General features: G+C 33.7%; 1 protein-coding gene across 2 annotated transcripts in view; it reads left to right on the top strand.

Moving 5' to 3' along the window:
* Positions 1-17941, top strand: part of LOC122799199 — a 215204-nt gene that overhangs the window by 71894 nt on the left and 125369 nt on the right. For both annotated transcript variants that reach the window (XM_044068102.1, XM_044068103.1), the window contains one exon: positions 17570-17793. In XM_044068102.1, the coding sequence (XP_043924037.1) occupies positions 17570-17793 (224 nt within the window). The remainder of the gene's footprint in view (positions 1-17569; positions 17794-17941) is intronic.

The raw sequence follows: 17941 nt of genomic DNA on the forward strand, positions 1-17941 counted from the left end.
ATATTGCACTTAGATCCAGTATCTACTTTAAGCTCTGCAGGTTTCCATTATTTTCTACAGTACAAAATATTTCACTCTTTGCTGACAACTGATAATCTACTGTATTAACTGTTTCATCAGTCACAGAGTCACCATCAATATAGAAAGCTTGCTCACAGCTCTCGGAGTTTGTTACAGTCTCTATCTGATCAACTTGGTTCTTTGGATACATTCTTTTAACATAAGTTTGCAACACTTTAGACTTGCAAAGCCTTTTGAAATGATTCCACTTTTTACATTTGTGACACTGCTGACCAAAAGCTAAACACTTTCTTCATTTAGGTTGATGACTGCCTCCACAGTTGCGACATTTAACAATGAGGTTGGGTGTGACACTGCCTCTCGGTTTATATTTCTTTTTTATCTTAACTTTCTGCTGCACACTATCAAAATTTGCACTAGCAGATATTGCAAACATGCTTTTCTCATTTGTAAGCATACTCATATGCTTTTCTGTAATTTCATGTTTGGCAAATCGCAGTGGCTTTGCTCAATGTTAATTTACTATCTTGAAACAAACTCTTTCTCACTACATCATTATTAACAACATATATAAGACAGTTTTTCATAGGTTCATAGTTTCATAGGTTGGTACTAGGCTATCAGCCCTAGGGCCTGTACAAGCCTAGCCATAACAATTCCCTGGCTATTTCTTCCCACAATATTTACTTCCCTGGACTCCTGTCTAGCAGAGCGACAGACGTAATCTCCGAGGTGAATTTCCTATCTCCCATCCATTCATCAAGGTTCTTTTTGAAGAGGGCCAAACAGGCGCTCTGCTTGACATGTATGGGCAGTCTATTCCAGAGTCTGGGGAGTCTCTGGGTCAGAAACCTATCCCTCCAGCATGTTTTGTTCATTGTGATGACAAGGTTTAGATCCCTGGAGTGCGTGTCTCTGAGAGATTGGGATTTCTTTAAGTGTAGTATGTCCAACAGCTCTGGGTTTGACATGGCCTTGTATGTTAAGCAGAGATCGCCTCTGAGTAGACGATATGTGACAGAATATAAGTGGAGTTTTTAGACGGTCAGCATAGGGCATCTGCTTTAGGCCTGTGATTCTTTTAGTGAGGTATTTCTGCACCTTTCCAGTTGTTGCAGATGTCTTGAGAGGTACATACCAAACGGGGTATTGTATTCTATAATAGGTCTATTGAGGGATGAGTACAGTGGGACAATGACATCCTTTTTTCTGGATGAAAAGCCCTTAGTGATGAGGTGTGCCACAAAGAAGGATTTCCTGACTGTTGTGGTGATGTGGTTATCAAAGGGAGACCACTGTCCACCTGTGTCCCTAAGTCTCTTATCACACTTTCGGTGTTTAGTGTACTGCCACCTATGTGGTAATTCACAGGTGCATGTTTTTCCCAAAGGGGATAACTATACATTTCTTGGCATTGAGCTTGAGCCCATGGCTCTGGCACCAAGCATCTGTTTCTGTAAGGCCCTTTTGTAGAATATCCACATCATTTGGGGATTCAATAATGGCTCCCAGTTTGCAGTCATCTGTGAAATTTGTTAGCCAGAGTCCCTTAGTGTTGGCCTGTACTTCAGAGAAGTAGATGTAAAACAAGAGCGGTCCCAGGACTGAACATTGAGGTACTCCACTTGTCACTTGTCTGGAGCTGGATTTGGAGTTGGCTACTTTTACAGTGTGGGTTCTGTCAGTAAGCCAGTTGACAACCCATCGAGTGATGTAGGGATTAATGCCCAGCTTAGTAAGTTTATCTATGATTCCAGAGTGAGGGATGGTGTCGAAGGCCTTGGCGAGGTCCAGATAGGCTGTGTGGACCACCTTATCCTTGTCCACGGCTCTGGAGACTGATTCAAAAAAGTCAATCAGGTTCAGGAGACAAGATCGGCCCTTCACAAACCCAAACTGCATGGGGTCCAGTGTTTGAAGGTTGCCAATGTCTTTGTTTATAAGTTCCATGATAATACGTTCCATGGCCTTGCAGATCAGGCTCATCAGACTGATGGGGCAGTAGTTCCCGGATACAAGGTGGATCCCCCCTTGTGGAGCTCATCTAGTAGATCACCAAATCTACATCTTTTATTTCTTAAGTCAGTAATATATGCTGCAATAGTTTCACCAGTCTTGATTTCTTGTGTAAAATGTGTGTCTTTCCATTGTAATATTCATTTGAGGGTTACACATTTCTCTAAATTTATGTTTTAAGCACTCATTGTCTTACTGTGTTTCAGCCTGTATCACAATATGGTAATTTTCCCCCTCCACTGCATATACAGCAGGTGCATACACAAATGAGCATTCTCACTCAATGGCCTCTGAGCCAGCTAAATTGAGAAGTATAAATGTTCTTGTATATGCTTTTTTTATCAGAAAATGCAGCATATATGAAAATATCATATTCTTGCTCAAACACTTGCCAGTTCTCTGCAATATTATTATCAAACACCAGCAGTTGAGGTCTGTGAAATCCCTCTGTCATAACAATAAAGTTCTTTTAAAGATAAGTATAAATCTGGTATTTGTAATGTTGCTCAAGTGCACAACAATCTCCCCCAAAATGTTTACTTTAACACTGCAAATGACTTGAACACTTTGTACCCTTCGAAAAGTATTAGCTACTGCGAAAAAGTCATACATTGCAAAAAAATTCGGACATTTTAGCCTTTTCAAACATTTTAAACACTTCAGGGATTATTTCTAATACTTTAATCATTATGTCACTCTCTCAGACATTTCAAATAACTCAGAAATTATTTTGAATACTTTGAATGCTATGCCACATGTTTGCCACTGAAAATCATTTAAAACAAATGTTAGTAACTTTGAATAACCACTGACCTGTTGAGTTCACTCCTGGATATTGCTCCAATTCTAATTGCATGCCTCATGGCTTGCAAGCTGCTTCAACTTCGGATCCCATTCTCCTTCCAGTCAAAGAGTTGCGGAATGATTTACATAAAGAAATAGTGGTACAGAATGAGCCAGAAAATGAAGGAGATGTTTCCTGGGGGAACATTATGGAGAAAATACAAAAGGAGGATGTAGAGACAATCCTGAAGAATAGTGGTGAGATGAAAAAAAAACATATGCAGAGAAAGTAAAAGAAGGCAAAAGGGGAGTAGCAGAAAAGAAGGCAGAAGAGAATGAAAACAGAAGTATATGGTAAGGATTTAAAGTAAAGAAGACAAAGTTATGGACGTGTATGACGTGTGGGACAATTTAATAGCTCCTTTGCAGGTAAAAGCACATGCAGTAAGAACATTTATTCTTATTAACAGAGATATTTTGTGACATTATATTTGACAGTTTTTTTTTCAATGTAAGATTTTCTTGGAGAATATGAATAAAAAGAAAGACTATAACCCATGGAATATTTATGTGATAAAAGCATTTAACAGGGAAACTAAAAAAAAGAAAACTCGTGTACAATTGACAGATTTTGAAAGGATATGTGAAAGCTTTATGTAAAGATTTATTGAGCATTGTAAAAGTTTATGACAAAAGGGGATTATGGACAGATGGCTGCAATTGTAATGTTGTGTTAAAAATAGAAAGAGAAACATATGCATATACCAAGCATGGTAGCTGTGGAAGGGAATAGGGGTTTTGTTAAATACTGGGGACAACCCAAAACATTTTTTTTGTGGAAAAGAACATTTGATAAGTAACTGTGACAAAAGAAAATGTCATATTTGTGGGGAAATTGGATCTGGTGCTAAAATATGAATTACATTTTATAAATATAACAAAATTTGACATTTATGAATGGATTGCAAAAATGAAAATAAGTGTAAGAAAAAAGAAGAAAAATGAATAAAGAGAAGACATTTTAGAAGTAGTAGAAATAGAAAAAAGATGAAAAAAATACTAAAGATGACAGAAGACGTTTCTGAAATAGATGAAGAAGACATAAATTGGGAGGTAGTAAGAGGGAAAAATATTCTATTGGTAAAAAGGTAAAAGACATAAAAAGAAAATTTAAAGGGATAAGTACAACAGAGAAATGAAATAGATGAAAAAGAATGTGCACAGCTAATGATTGGGGCTTGGTATAATGGTTAAGGTGTTTCAGTCACAGATACAAAGTACAGTGTTTGGTTCTCACCTTGGAGAGGGAAACTGGCTAGGCTCAGAATTGCCTATTCAGAAAGCTACTCTGGTAATTACCTATGAATTTAAGAAACCATGAATTTAAGGAAAAGGGAAAATTTAAAATTTAGAGTGCTTTCTGTAAATGTGAATAGTATTAAGAATATGGTAAAAAGAATAGGAATTCTGGAGTGGTGTAATTCATGTGATGTAGATGTAATTATATTAGAAGACGCATGATTTTTAACAAATAAAGAAAGATAAACAGAGAAACTATGGAGAGGAAAGATAATCTGGAATCTGGGAAATGAGAGATGTTCTGAAATAGCCATATACTGTAGAAATACAGTAAAGAGTTTAGATGTAACTTTAGCAAACTATGGGAAGATTAATCATTTCAGATTTAAAATGGAAAGGACAAGTTTACAGAAGTATAAAATTATATGCTGTAAAGAAGGGAAAGCTTATTTCAACAGACTTTAGACTATGTATTGATAAATATGAATATTATTATAACAGGAGAATAGAAGCATAAAAAGAAAGGAAATGATATAAGAAAATGTTAGAAGTTATAAGATGTGGTAAGTTAAAACCTTGAGATAAAAATTAATGGACTTACAAAAAGAGTATGTATAGAACCAAAATAGATTATTTTATAGTATCAGAAGGTTTAGTTATAGGATAAGGGGAGGTAGTTGAAACAGGATTTTCTGATCATCTTGCAACATGGCTAGAGATAAAGGAAAACAAGGAATATATAAAAATAGGCAAAGGAATAAAAAGGATAAAAGAGAAAGCATGGAATGAAAAAGGAACAATGTCAATAATACATTTATGGACAGATTATATTACTATAAGAACATTTTGTAAAAAATGGTCTGAATGGTGAATGATATTTAAGGAAAAATATAAAAAATGTGTTTACAGTGACAATATGATATGAGAAAAGTAAAGAAAGAAAATATAAAAGAATATATAATGATGCATTGGAAGATTTAGAACATAATGATAGAAAGTACTTTGATGAAAAATAACTGGGTCTACTTTAAAATGTCAGCCTTCAAATCATCGAGACAGTGCTGAGACTTTAGAATGCTGAGCTCCTGAATTGTTGAAATTTTACTCCAGGAAACTAATCACTGGGCCACCAATGACTACTATATGAACAGAAGCAAATTAAACCCACCAGCATGGAGGACTTCATCCCCACACACCCTCATGTGGATGCTGTGCCCCCAACCCCCTGACTAAATATACCAACTCTGAAATCACACTACAGTGGTGGCCCAGTGGTTAGTTTCCCTGAGTGAAATTGGAACATTCCAGGAGTTTGGATTTTTGAAGTTTTGCTGTCCTTGTCTTGACCTTATGAATTTTGAGTAAATAAAATGTCAATGTTTTAAAATAGATATAATGGACAAAATTTAAAATGAAGAGGCACTTTTGCTACAAAAAACAGGAGATGGTAAGACAAAACGTACTCTGATATGGTTAAGGAAAAAGAAAAAAAAGGAACCTCAGAAAAGCAAACTGTTACAAAACAAAGAAGAAATTATACTAGTAGGATTTTCTCCAAGGAAGAAAGAGAAATAGAAATATATAAGGTATGGGACAGTGTTATTTCACCTTTAGGAATTTCTCCAGCAGAGGTAAGAGCTTCCATTAATATAAGCAAAGAAACATTTTGTGATCTAATTTTTGAAAATGATCAGGCAATGGAAAAATTTTGAGTCAATATGAAAATAAGAAAGAGTGAACTCTATGGAATGATTATGCAGTTAAAGCTTTTTTCAGAAAAACTAAAGAAAATTAATGTTCAATTTAGAAGAGAAATTGAAAAAGAGACTTTGAAAAGCCATTTAAGTAGCATATGTAAAGATGCATTGGACATTTCTGACGTTTTTGACAATACAATAGATGATTATAGACGTACCTCTCAACTATCCAGATTTTTACAGAATGTCCATATTCTTGTGTCAAAATTTCAGTCTGTTCCTCATAAAATTTCTCATTTTTTCGCAAAGTGCTGGGATGTTATGAGGAATGAAATCACTAAATAATGACATACATTTGCATTTCACACTTAATATCCATTAGATAATACATTTTAACACAAACCTTGTTATACTAGCTGCTTTCTAAGCTTATGAGAGCAATATTTAAAACCTGTCCCTATTTCTGGACCATTGTCAGGCTTTGTACAGATTTCTTGGGCTAGGAGGTTAAGAGGTGAGATTATAGGCAGGTATTTGGGATTGTTATGTTGTACTAAAAATAGAAAATGATAAAATCATTCATATCCTTAATATTATAAATATAAATGGTCACAAAGGTCTTGTCAAATATTGGGGTCAACTCAAAGCTTCTAACAAAAAAATCAGGTGGAGGTGTCATGATAGGGATTAAAGATAGCTATGAGACTTGTGATTATTACATGTTCAATGATAACACCAATACTATAGACTGTGTAACTGTGACAACAAAGACAAGCCTGGAACATATAATAATTGTTGGAGTGTACAGACAACCAAAGTCAAGAGTAGATGACCTAGAGGAATTCATACATTTCTTACATGAAACACAGGAGGGAAGAATAATATTAGCTGGGGACTTAAATTTACCAGAAACAGACTGGAATAATATTGATTCAACAACATTAGTAAATAAATTATTCACAGAGTATATTCAGGAACAACAAATGCTTCAGATTGTAAAAAAACCTACCAGGGGATGGAATATACTAGATATTGTTTGTGTTCTCAAAGAAATTAATGTAACTTCAAGTCAAGTTTTACCACCATTGATGTGCTGTGATCATGGGGTCATAAAGGTTAATTTGTTGCTAGATAATTCTGCCAAACTGAAATCTAAGCCAATGCACAGAAGGTTAATTGGAGATTATAGCGAAGCAAAACAGTTACTATATAAAAGTAATGGAGTGAGGTGTTCAGTGGAAAAACTGCAGATGGAATGTGGAAAGTTTTGAAAGAGAAATTGTTTGAGTGCAAAAAGTAAAAAAAAATGTTTAACATCAGGATCTAGGCACGTAACATCAGGGGGGTATATTTCCATAAGAAAAGATACCTGATTAAGGTGAGAGACAAAAAATATAAGAAATGGAAGAGAGGTTGAACTACAACTTTGAAAACTGAAATAAACGAGCTGGACAAACAAATTAAGCATAGTGTTAGACAAGATCAAGAAAAATTTTAAGAAAATTTATATAAAGATATTGAGCATAATAGGAAACCTTTTTACAGATACATAAGATGTGGAAAGAGTAAAGATACACAAATTGATAAACTGTGTGCAAATTTATTCTTATTAGACACAACAGATTATAGATATATTTACAAAATTTTATGCAAAACAGTTTGGATCCACAAAAGGGGTGGTAAGTTGTCCTAGTGACATCCAGGGAACCCCAGATACTGGAATCAAATTAGATTATATTGAAAAAGAACTGTGCAAACTGGATCCAAACAAAGCGCAGGGAGGAGACAGAATAAGTAACAATGACCTGTGAACACTTAAGCAAGAACTTACACTGCCATTACATCTATTATTCACTAGGTCATATAAATATGGGGAGATTCCTTAAGATTGGAGACATGCACTTATTAAACCTGTCTTTAAGGGAAAGGGTAGGATAAACCCAGAATCATATAGACCCTTAAGTCTTCTTTCATGTTGTGGAAAAATAATGGAGAATGTAATACTGGATAAGTTATTGTCATAACTGGATAGGTTGGGACTTGAAACCATATATGAGCATGCATATGTTTAAACTAGATTTATTACCACCTGTAACGTGATGTTCTATAACAATATAATAACAGCTATGAATGAAAAATTGTGCTGTGATGTGATTTATATAGATTTAACTTCAGAATTTGACGGGGTCATGCACAAAACACTGATCAATAAATTAGTACAACTAGGTATTGATGTACTGTTGATAAGATGGATAGCTGCATGGCTTACAAATAAGACATGGCAAGTATCACACACCAACTGAACAAGTGAAATCCTTGGTTACAGTCAAGGTGTCCCACAGGGCTCTGTACTAGGCCCTTAATTGTTTAGATTGTATCTTTCAGACCTTACTTTTTCATCTGAGGTGTTCTACAGTCTATATGCTGATGATCTGAAATTGATAAACTGATTACAAGTATTACAGATAAGGCATGTCTGCAAAATAATTTGACTAAATTGACCATTTGGGCACAGGAGAATAATATGTCCATAAATACATCAAAATCTAAGCATATGAGATTTGGGAGATATAAACTGAAAGGTGAATATTTAATACAGCACACAGTGATTGAAACTGTAGACTCATTTAAGGACCTGGGCATATGGGGAGATTCAGCTGTGAGTTTTTCTAATCATATCAACCAATTGGCTAATGATAGTTATAGAATTATAGGCTGTCTAAAAATATTTATAAAGTCTAGGAAATCAAACATAATGAAGTCATTGTTTGTTAGTTACATTAGACCCAAACTTGAGTATGGAATAACAATATGGAAACCCTATAGGAAAACAACCATGAATAAATTGGAAAGAGTACAGCGGAAATATACTAAGGGTATCCATGGATGTGAAAATCTAAGTTATTATGAAAGACTAAAATATCTGAACTTGTACAGTGTCTCTTACAGATATTTAAAAGGAGATCTTATTCAGGTATATAGGGCATTTAGGGACATCTACCTCTGGGAATGTTTGGAGTTATCAAATAGTACTAGAGAATCATCAGACAACCTTTGTAGAAGATTCTATCGGAATGAGGGTAACTGGCTAGGCTTCTAATGGCCCAAAAGGGCAGTTAGCCTAGTACTAACCTATGAACCTATGAACCTATGAACTAATTGGTTCTCTGACATAGTAGCTGATTCTTGAAACAGACTACCAAATTACCTTAAAGCAAGTACTAGTGTAGATATTTTTAAGAACAGCCTGGACATTTATTATGGGAACAAGTGTTTTTGGCATATTGGCAAGCTAGAAGGGCTTTATTGCCCATGCTTGAAACATTTGTATGTATGTATGTATGTATGTATGTAAAGCTTGTTCCTGCTGTGAAAATTAGATCATTTGATTGTTGATTGTACAAAAAGGAAATGTTTTATATGTGATGTTATAGGTCATGATGCAAAAAATGTGAGTTAGAATGTTATAATGCCATACAGTCGATCATATATGGATGGATTGTAAAGACAGGGCAGTAGAAATATATGAAGCTACTGCGTCCGAACAAATTCAAGGGGTTTGTAAGTAGTAAGTGAAGAAGAACAGGGACAAAATCATGTAGAAAAAATACAGAAGGAAACAGTCAAAAAATTATGATAAAAGTATGACATATAAAAATCAAGAATTAAATATAAAAGAAGGTACTGAAGTTAGTGAAAAAGAAGATATTACCTGGAATATAGTAAAAAAAGAAAAGAAAAATTCTATAGGTAAAAGAGTGAAAGTCAGAATGAGAAAAATTACTGTATTAAACACAAAGGAAAAGAAGAAAGAAAAGGATGAATGTTTTATTTGTTCTCCTTAGAATATTTTTTCTAAATAAAAATAATCGTAATTGCAGGATATTATTATTGAATGTTAACAGCTTTAAGAGCATAGTTAGAAAACTAGCTATTATAGACTGGTGTAAAATGTGATAGTGAAATCATTATACAAGAAGTTACAAGATTTTTAATGAAGGAAAAAAGATTTCAAACAGAATATATGTGGGGTAATAAGATATACTGGAAGATTTATGTTCAGGAATAGCAATACCTATGAAAAAGAGAGTTAAGGTGCTTGATATTACTATAATTTTAATGGTTGAGATTATGGTTATTGATGTTAGATGGAGGATAAAGTCTATAGAATAATTGCATTTTATGCATATGTAACTAATAAACAAAGAGAAGGTTTGTCTGCCTTAATATTGAATTACATTGCTATAAATATGGAAGTTATTATAGTAGGAGACTTCAATTGTAACTGGAAAAAGAAAAAGAAACAAAATGATGCAAAAAAGCTATAGAAAATATGAGATGTGGGAAGTTAAGAATATGGAAGAACAATTTATGGACATATAGTAAAGGAATATATAGCATGCACATACATTATTTTTTTGCTTTCAGAAGGATGTGAAATAAAAATGAAGGTACATTAGACATAGGATTTTCAGACCATAAAGCTTACTGGATAGTCTACAGAGGCAAAGTTAGTAGTGTTAAGATAGAAAGAAGACTAAAAAGAATGAAGTAGAGTGGGTAGGTGAGGGTGAAAAAAAGAAAGTTAGTATTATGGGAAGTTCACATAAGTATGCAACAGTTCTATAAAAAAATGGTCTGAAAGGTGGATGTCTTTTAAAAAGAAATATAAAAATGTTATCAATGATGACAAGTTAAAAAGAGAAAGGAAGTGAAAAAAGTTATACTACGTTAAGGGAAGAACTTCTTAAAAATTTAGAAAGGAATGTAAATGAATAGTTTAAGGAATAAGTTATTTGCAATGAGTCAAGAAAAAAATAAAATAAATCTGTTGTATAAACAAAGATATCTCCTACAATGTGAAAAAGAAGAGATAGCTCCATATTTAAATAAAATAGTTAAGGAAAATATAGTGAGAAAATTAATAGACAAAAAGGAATAGTACAGAAAGACCAAAGAGCTATAATGTATATTGTTGTAGAACATATAAAAAATTTATTTAAAGATACTATTAAAGAAAAAAGGATATCATGGAAAGTACAAACTTTTTCTGAGCAAGAAAATACAGATTTGAAAAAAATAAATAAATTATATATATATATATATATATATATATATATATATATATATATATATATATGTGTGTGTGTGTGTGTGTGTGTGTGTGTGTGTGTGTGTGTGTAAAATTTGAAGAACTAGATGTAGTATTAAGACAAGCAAATGTGCATACATCACCAGGTTTGGATGGCTTACAATATCAAATGTATAAGAACATGACAGTAAGTCAAAAGATGTATTTCATAAAAGTATTCAATGAGTGGTTTAATGAAGGATTTAAATATAAGGAATTATGTAGTGGAATTTTTAAATTTGTATGAACAAAATGTGAGAGAAAAGATATATGAAATTGGAGGCCTATTGTTTTGAATAATACTGATTATAAAATCTTTATAAAAATACTACAGAAAAGAATGGAATCTGAATTTAAGAATATCCTATTGGATTCAATATATAGTGTTAAAGGAAAAGGATGTCAATAATTATTAATGAGTTTTAGAGAACTTGTAGATGACATAGTAAATAGACAAGAAAAGATTTTATGGTAGGAGAGCTAAGCAAAGCTTTTGATACTATTAAGCATCACATACTGTTGGATATATTCAAAGCTTATAATTTAAGTATGGAAATAAGAAATGTGTGTTACAGCATATACACTGAACAAAGTTAAAGTTCTAATTAATGAATGGCTGAGTGAAGAAATAAGTATTAAAAGCGGTATAGGCAAGGATGTCCTTTTAGTAACATTATATTTTCACTAGTTATGAATGCAATAACTAGGTATATTAATTCAGTAGATGATGATGTTAGATACAGAACAAAAGAAGATATTGATATACCTATAATGTTATCATATGGAGATGACATCATTATAGTTACTAAGCGTTTGAATGGAATGGAAGAAGCTATAAGCAAGTTTAATTTATGTTTGAATAAAATTGGTATCTGTTTGGACATAGAAAAAGTAAATGTTTAGGGCATAAAGTTAGGATTAAAGGTATTACATTTGGAAAACAAGATGTATTGCTACAGTGGGAAAACATTATGAAAAAAATCAGAAATATGTGTTCTTTTTGGAGGTCTCTTAAACTTTCTCTCAAGAAAAAAAAGTTTATTTGCTTACCTCTGTTGTATTAAGAAATATTTAATATATAGCTAATGCGTTTGGTATGTCATTGTCAATTGAAAAATATATTAATACTATTTTCTCATTTATATGGGGATCTCATCTTACTCCTCTAAGGAGAGGTGTGCTGTATGCAGCAAAAGAGGATGGTGGTTTAGGACTTACAAATCCAGTAGTATTTGCAGTTTCATTAGATTTATATAGGATTCTTAAATGGTTAAAGGAAAAAATGGCAATTTAATAAGTCTATTATTGGAAAACAATTATAAAAATTATGGGATATAATTAAAAGTTGTAAAAGAGGAAAACAGTATATAAATGAAGAAATTAAAGTATATCAAAAGAAAATTGTAATGTGGAAAATCAGTACAGAAGATTTAATAGATGAAAGGAAGTGATATAAAAGCTAATGGTGAAATATTTTTATGTATACCTTTAGAAAGCATTGAAGGAAGTGAAAATCATAGCTATAAAAGCAAGAAATGATAGATTTAAAAAGAGAGTACAATGTTGTGATCTTTTAAGGAGAGTCTCAATAAGGAAATTACCAGTCTAAGCAAACATGCCATATAAAAAAGTGAAAGAATATGTAATTATTGTCATAAAGAAGAAACTAATAAACATGTATTTTTGAAGTGTAAAAGAACTGACACATTATGGACTAAGATGAGAATAATTATTTAGATGAAATTAAGGAATACATAAATCTTAATATGTGTGATGATGTGAGATACTGCCAGCTGTGTCAGGGAGAGTAGGGCAGTGCATGTGTAACATGTGCCAGCATAGCTAGCTGGAGTTTTGTAAAGAATTATATGTCATTTGAATATCAAACTGATAGCTGTGATAACTATAACTATATACTATGCTTACTAGCTATACACACTATTTCCCTTTCTTGCCCCATTGCTCTACTTTTACGCTCTGCCTCACTCCTCCTTTTCTCTCCCCTGCACTCTTTTCCATCTTCCTACCTCATCTCCTTACTAGACTACTGTTTCTCACTCTTTCCCTCTCTTGTATTACTACATTAATCCCTTTAAATCTCCTGCTTTACCTCTTTCTCTTTGACTGATTATTGAAAACTAACTGCTAATCTTTAGATGATGTAATGTTATGCTACTACTGACCTAGTATAAAAACAAGTGCCTTAGGTATTTGTTGTTCTTATTACCAAATGTATATTCGTATTTACTTAAAATTCTTTTTATATGTCTCTTAATGTTGATTAATGTGTGGAGCTTTTCTCCCCGGGCCTCTACTGAAAATGGACATATATCCAGCTAGACTAGCCCGGTTAACAAATGTAAAATAAATAAAATAAAAATAAATTTGTACAGATGCTTGTGTTAAAATATATTTGTAAAGTTGCTTGTGTTAAAATTGTATCAACAGTGGGTTCTACAGGACAGAAAAGAAATATACACGTATGTCAGACTGTATTGTTGTAACTGATGAAGTGTATATATTTTAACAGGGGACACTGGAAGGAAAGGGGTTAAGCTCAGTCCAGCTAACCTTAATACCAATAACCTAAAATTAAATGACTTGGTTTGGGCCATAAAGATTTTATCTCACATGTCTGAATACTGCCAGGGAATAGCATTTTAGTTTATGTAGCAATGGTGGAAGTGTCACAATTGTTTTACAGTTTTCAGATGCTGTGATAAATATTAGCTAAAGTTCTATGTGTGTATTGTGACACATCAGTGCCAGAGCCTGGCTCAGTTTCTAGTGACGGGGTAGTATGGGAACCACAGAGTCAGGTGACCAGATGTGATGTCATTCTGTAGCCAGTGCTGAAATCATATTTGAATACTAGTGGGAGATGTGAGGTGTGCACTCAGTTTGGGACCTGATAAGACCGTCATCCACTTTCTTCTTGCCTTGCTTTAGTAAGTAACTAGGGAACAGTAATTCTTCAGTCAGTTAGGTAAATATAATGAGAATAGATAAATGTAGTTGTTTTCTTTATCTCTTTGAGTCTTTCCAGCAGTGTTGCTTTTTATATCTCCTATGATTGAAACTCTGGTGTTTATTGTAAATAGATATTCAGTATTTTCATTTTTTTATTATTTATTATTAAATATATCTAAATCTTTCATTGTGGCTAGACTTTTTAGAAAAAAACCTTTGAGAGTACTTGCATTTATTTAGTAGCACTGTAGCTCTGCATTCCTGAAAGTCTTGTTGCTTGCTTAACACCACATTTGTGTAAGTTTTAATTTTAGTAAGTGTAATTGGGTACTCTTGTAAGAGCCTTAAGGTAGGCAGCTTCAGGTGGTGTGGTGGCAGTGAATCTACCTTATATTCTAGGTGGAGATGTCAGAGCGGGTAAGTGGTTCCAGGCTTTCCCAGGCATCTGTGTGTGTGTGACTGTGTGTGTGAAAATCCAAATCTCAAAAGAGTGTGTATGACAGCTACTTTGAACAGGGACACTGAAAGCAATGATTTCACAGAGAGGGTGGTGGAGGACTTGGTTTGGAAGACCCGGCTAAGTTCTCAGCTATGTAGTGGTCAGTGGGGAGTCTTATTTGGAGCCTAGAGAGAAAGCCCAGCTCCGGGACTAGAGTGTGCATTCCCTATGGGCTCTTAAGGGAAATTGTACTTGGTGCAGAGAGCTGCGCAAACTGCAGGATGGAGAACCCAGTGTGTTTGAGTGGGGGGGGGGGGGTGTGCACACAGTTGATTATCAACTGTCCTGTCTCACAAGTGGTTATGGATTTTTTGGGCTAATTGAGCTACTTACAGAAGCTTGGAGGGGGGCTTGCATCCAGCAGTAACTAGTAGGACAGGGGCATGGGGAGGTAGATGACTTCACCTCCAGCAGAGTTCAGGTACAAATACCCAGTCTTAGTTTCTACAGTGACAACCACTGTACTTGCAATACTAGGGGAGGACCTTTCTTCATCATAAAAGTTGAAGAAAAGTTTCACACATTGCTTACAAAATGCTTTTGCTTAGAAATGCTACATCTTGTTTCATACTGAAAAAAAATATCTTGAACCTTGAAAACAATAGGCATTAACTTTAAGCAATACTCTAAAAATGTAATATTTTCTAGTGTTTTCCTTCAGATTTCTGATATATTCTTACAAAAAAGGTAATATTGCACATTCACTGTAGAATCATGTTTTGAAACACAAATACAAAATTTACTGTCCTAGCTTTTAGGACACAATTTCATATATACCATTTTGAAAATATGGTTCCAAAATACTAAAAATGGCCAAGATTTGAAATCTACATACATTGCCTCATCATTGAAAGGCGTTCAAGAGCTGATTTTAACTTTGTATAGTGTTCAAAAAAAATGATGGCATATGCAAGACTCTAGGAAAAGAATGACCCTGATGCTCTGAATGTAAGTAGCAGGTGAAGAAACAGGGAGGAAGAGAGAGACAGAGCAGTTGACTTTAGGAAGATAGGCTAAATGTAGGGAAACACTGATTATGTGATAAAATGCCTGACCAGTTACATAATGTGAGAATCAAACCCTGCTCCTTGTGCCTGTAAAATAAACACCTTAACCATTATGCCAACCTCCCTCTTTTATTTATCTTTGCTTTTAACCCCTTTATTGAATCGTCGCTTGTGACACAGGCAAATTTACATATCTTGTAAAATATATTATATTGTAAAATATATTGTATTTCACCCAAGCTCTGCCTGAAATTGGTCAGTTTTGATCAGTGCATTACCACAATAAAAAAACATTTATTTACTGAACTTGTTAACCGGGGTAGAACACTGATCAATTCTGACCAATTTCAGTCTCACCCCAGAGTCAATAATATGACCACTCATACAGAGTATATAAGATAACAAAAACATAAAGCAACAATTAATAAGATACAAAAAGTGTGTGATATTAACTATATATAAATACATAAGCTAGTAAAGTGAGAGAATAAAATTACACTGATGTCAATATACATTTGTGCTTGCTTTACATTTAGGAAAACAGAGCAGTATACACAAGCTTGGTAAATGGAAGTCCGAGGTAGGAGATCTACATGAACATACTCTCCCTACTTTAACCTCAAAATTAATAAGACAAGCCCTCACATACAACCTCACAAATCCAAATCCTACTGGTCCTTGAACACAAATCCCACAAACTTTATGCCGCTGAACATCCATTCTCAGTTCTTGGCCCCAGACTATGGGAGTCCTTTCTACCCAAGCTTAAAGACACTTCATCTTAACCAAGTTCCGTGGACTACTAAAATCAGACCTACTTAATCAAGCAAAATGTTCCTACAACCCAATCAGTATTTTGAACTTTCAGGATTTTGGTCTCAGGATTTTGAGCTTCAGGATTTTGGGCTTTCAGGATTCTGTAGCACTCCTATATATATATATATATATATATATATATATATATATATATATATATATATATATATATATATATATATACATTATATATATATATATATATATATATGTATAATATTGTTCTTTTGGGCATATTATCTACTTTACATTTGACACTGGAGTATTAGATACTCTACTCACTGCCATTAATGACAAAAGGCTTACTGATTTAAAATTGAAGGGATTGGAACAGCCAATATCATTTACAAAAGGAAAGCTCACAGGTGGCTAAGAAAGAAATAAACACAAACACACATACATACAAAAACAAAAGAAGAAAAAATAAGAAGGATTTTTTTTTTTTAACTATAACCACATTTATTTTTCTTTTAGGGCATGATACAGCGTCATCTCCACAGTGGGACAGTACTAATAATGGGAAAAATGAGAAATGGCAAGGAAAGAAGGTAGGATTTGTGAGGGGGCATCTGAATGAGCAGATATATATATATGAAAGCATGAATTACATCAATCATAAATCAGTGCTTCTCTTCTACAACCAACAAGTAGTAGCTAGGTGGTATGAGGATTTTGCTGACTGTGCAAATGGAATAACTGGAGGCTGGGAAGAATGCTTTCAAGCACGCAACGTACACTGCAGGATGTTTCCAAAGCTTTGTGCCCCAGATTTAAATAACATCATTCCTGCTGAGAAAACCAAGTACTACTAGAGATGGAGCCTGCTTATTCTCCCTCTAACCAAACAGAATACTGGAATGTGTTCCTTATAGCGCCATGCAATGTAAAACATTATCTGGAAAAATTATTATATTTATTTAAAATGCTTATTATTCTGGGCATCTCTTTAATGTAATTTTTTAATGTAGCACTTTCAAGATAAAAAATATCAAACCTGATGGCTATAAAATAAAAATCAAGCTACTTGTTCAAATTTCAAATTATATTAACTCTGTTAAAGGCAGAGCCACTGAATGATGCATCACACTTTCAATAATGAATGGCTGCATGTTTTTAGTTTAATTATTTAAGGCAAGTATTAAGTATTGAGTGTTTACTTGCTTATCTCACCTTTGTGAGATACAAATATGTTTCAGTTATTGCTTATTACTTTGCTTTCGACACCACTCAGTCAATGCTACACAGCCCAATGCTTTTATTTTCTTAATCTGAAGCATTGAAACATATACAGAAAACATGGATGAATCATCTTCAATTTTTTTTTCCAAAGGTAGCAGGTATGTTGGCATATTACGTCCTGTCCAGAGGGCATCACCCATTTGAAGACAGTACAGCTGGAATAGAGATGAATATTCTTGATGGAAAATACTCCCTGGACCATGTGACTGATGAAGTAGCAAAGGATTTAGTAGAAAGGATGATAAGTAAATCTCCAAAGGACCGTCCAAAAATCACTCAAGTGTTGAACCATCCATATTTCTGGGACAAGTCAAAGTAAGACCATTTACTTATGCAATATAAAATTTAATGCTATAATGTTTCACTGTTTAAATCAGAAGACTACAGTTTATTCGTGCAAATTCTTTGCTGCATTGCATCGTATTTATGGGACAGCTTCAGTTCTTATGATATTCAGCAACAG

The sequence above is a fragment of the Protopterus annectens genome, chromosome 4.part0 (genome assembly GCF_019279795.1).
Source record: "Protopterus annectens isolate FY-2018-M chromosome 4.part0, PAN1.0, whole genome shotgun sequence".
Classification (NCBI taxonomy): Eukaryota; Metazoa; Chordata; order Ceratodontiformes; family Protopteridae; genus Protopterus; species Protopterus annectens.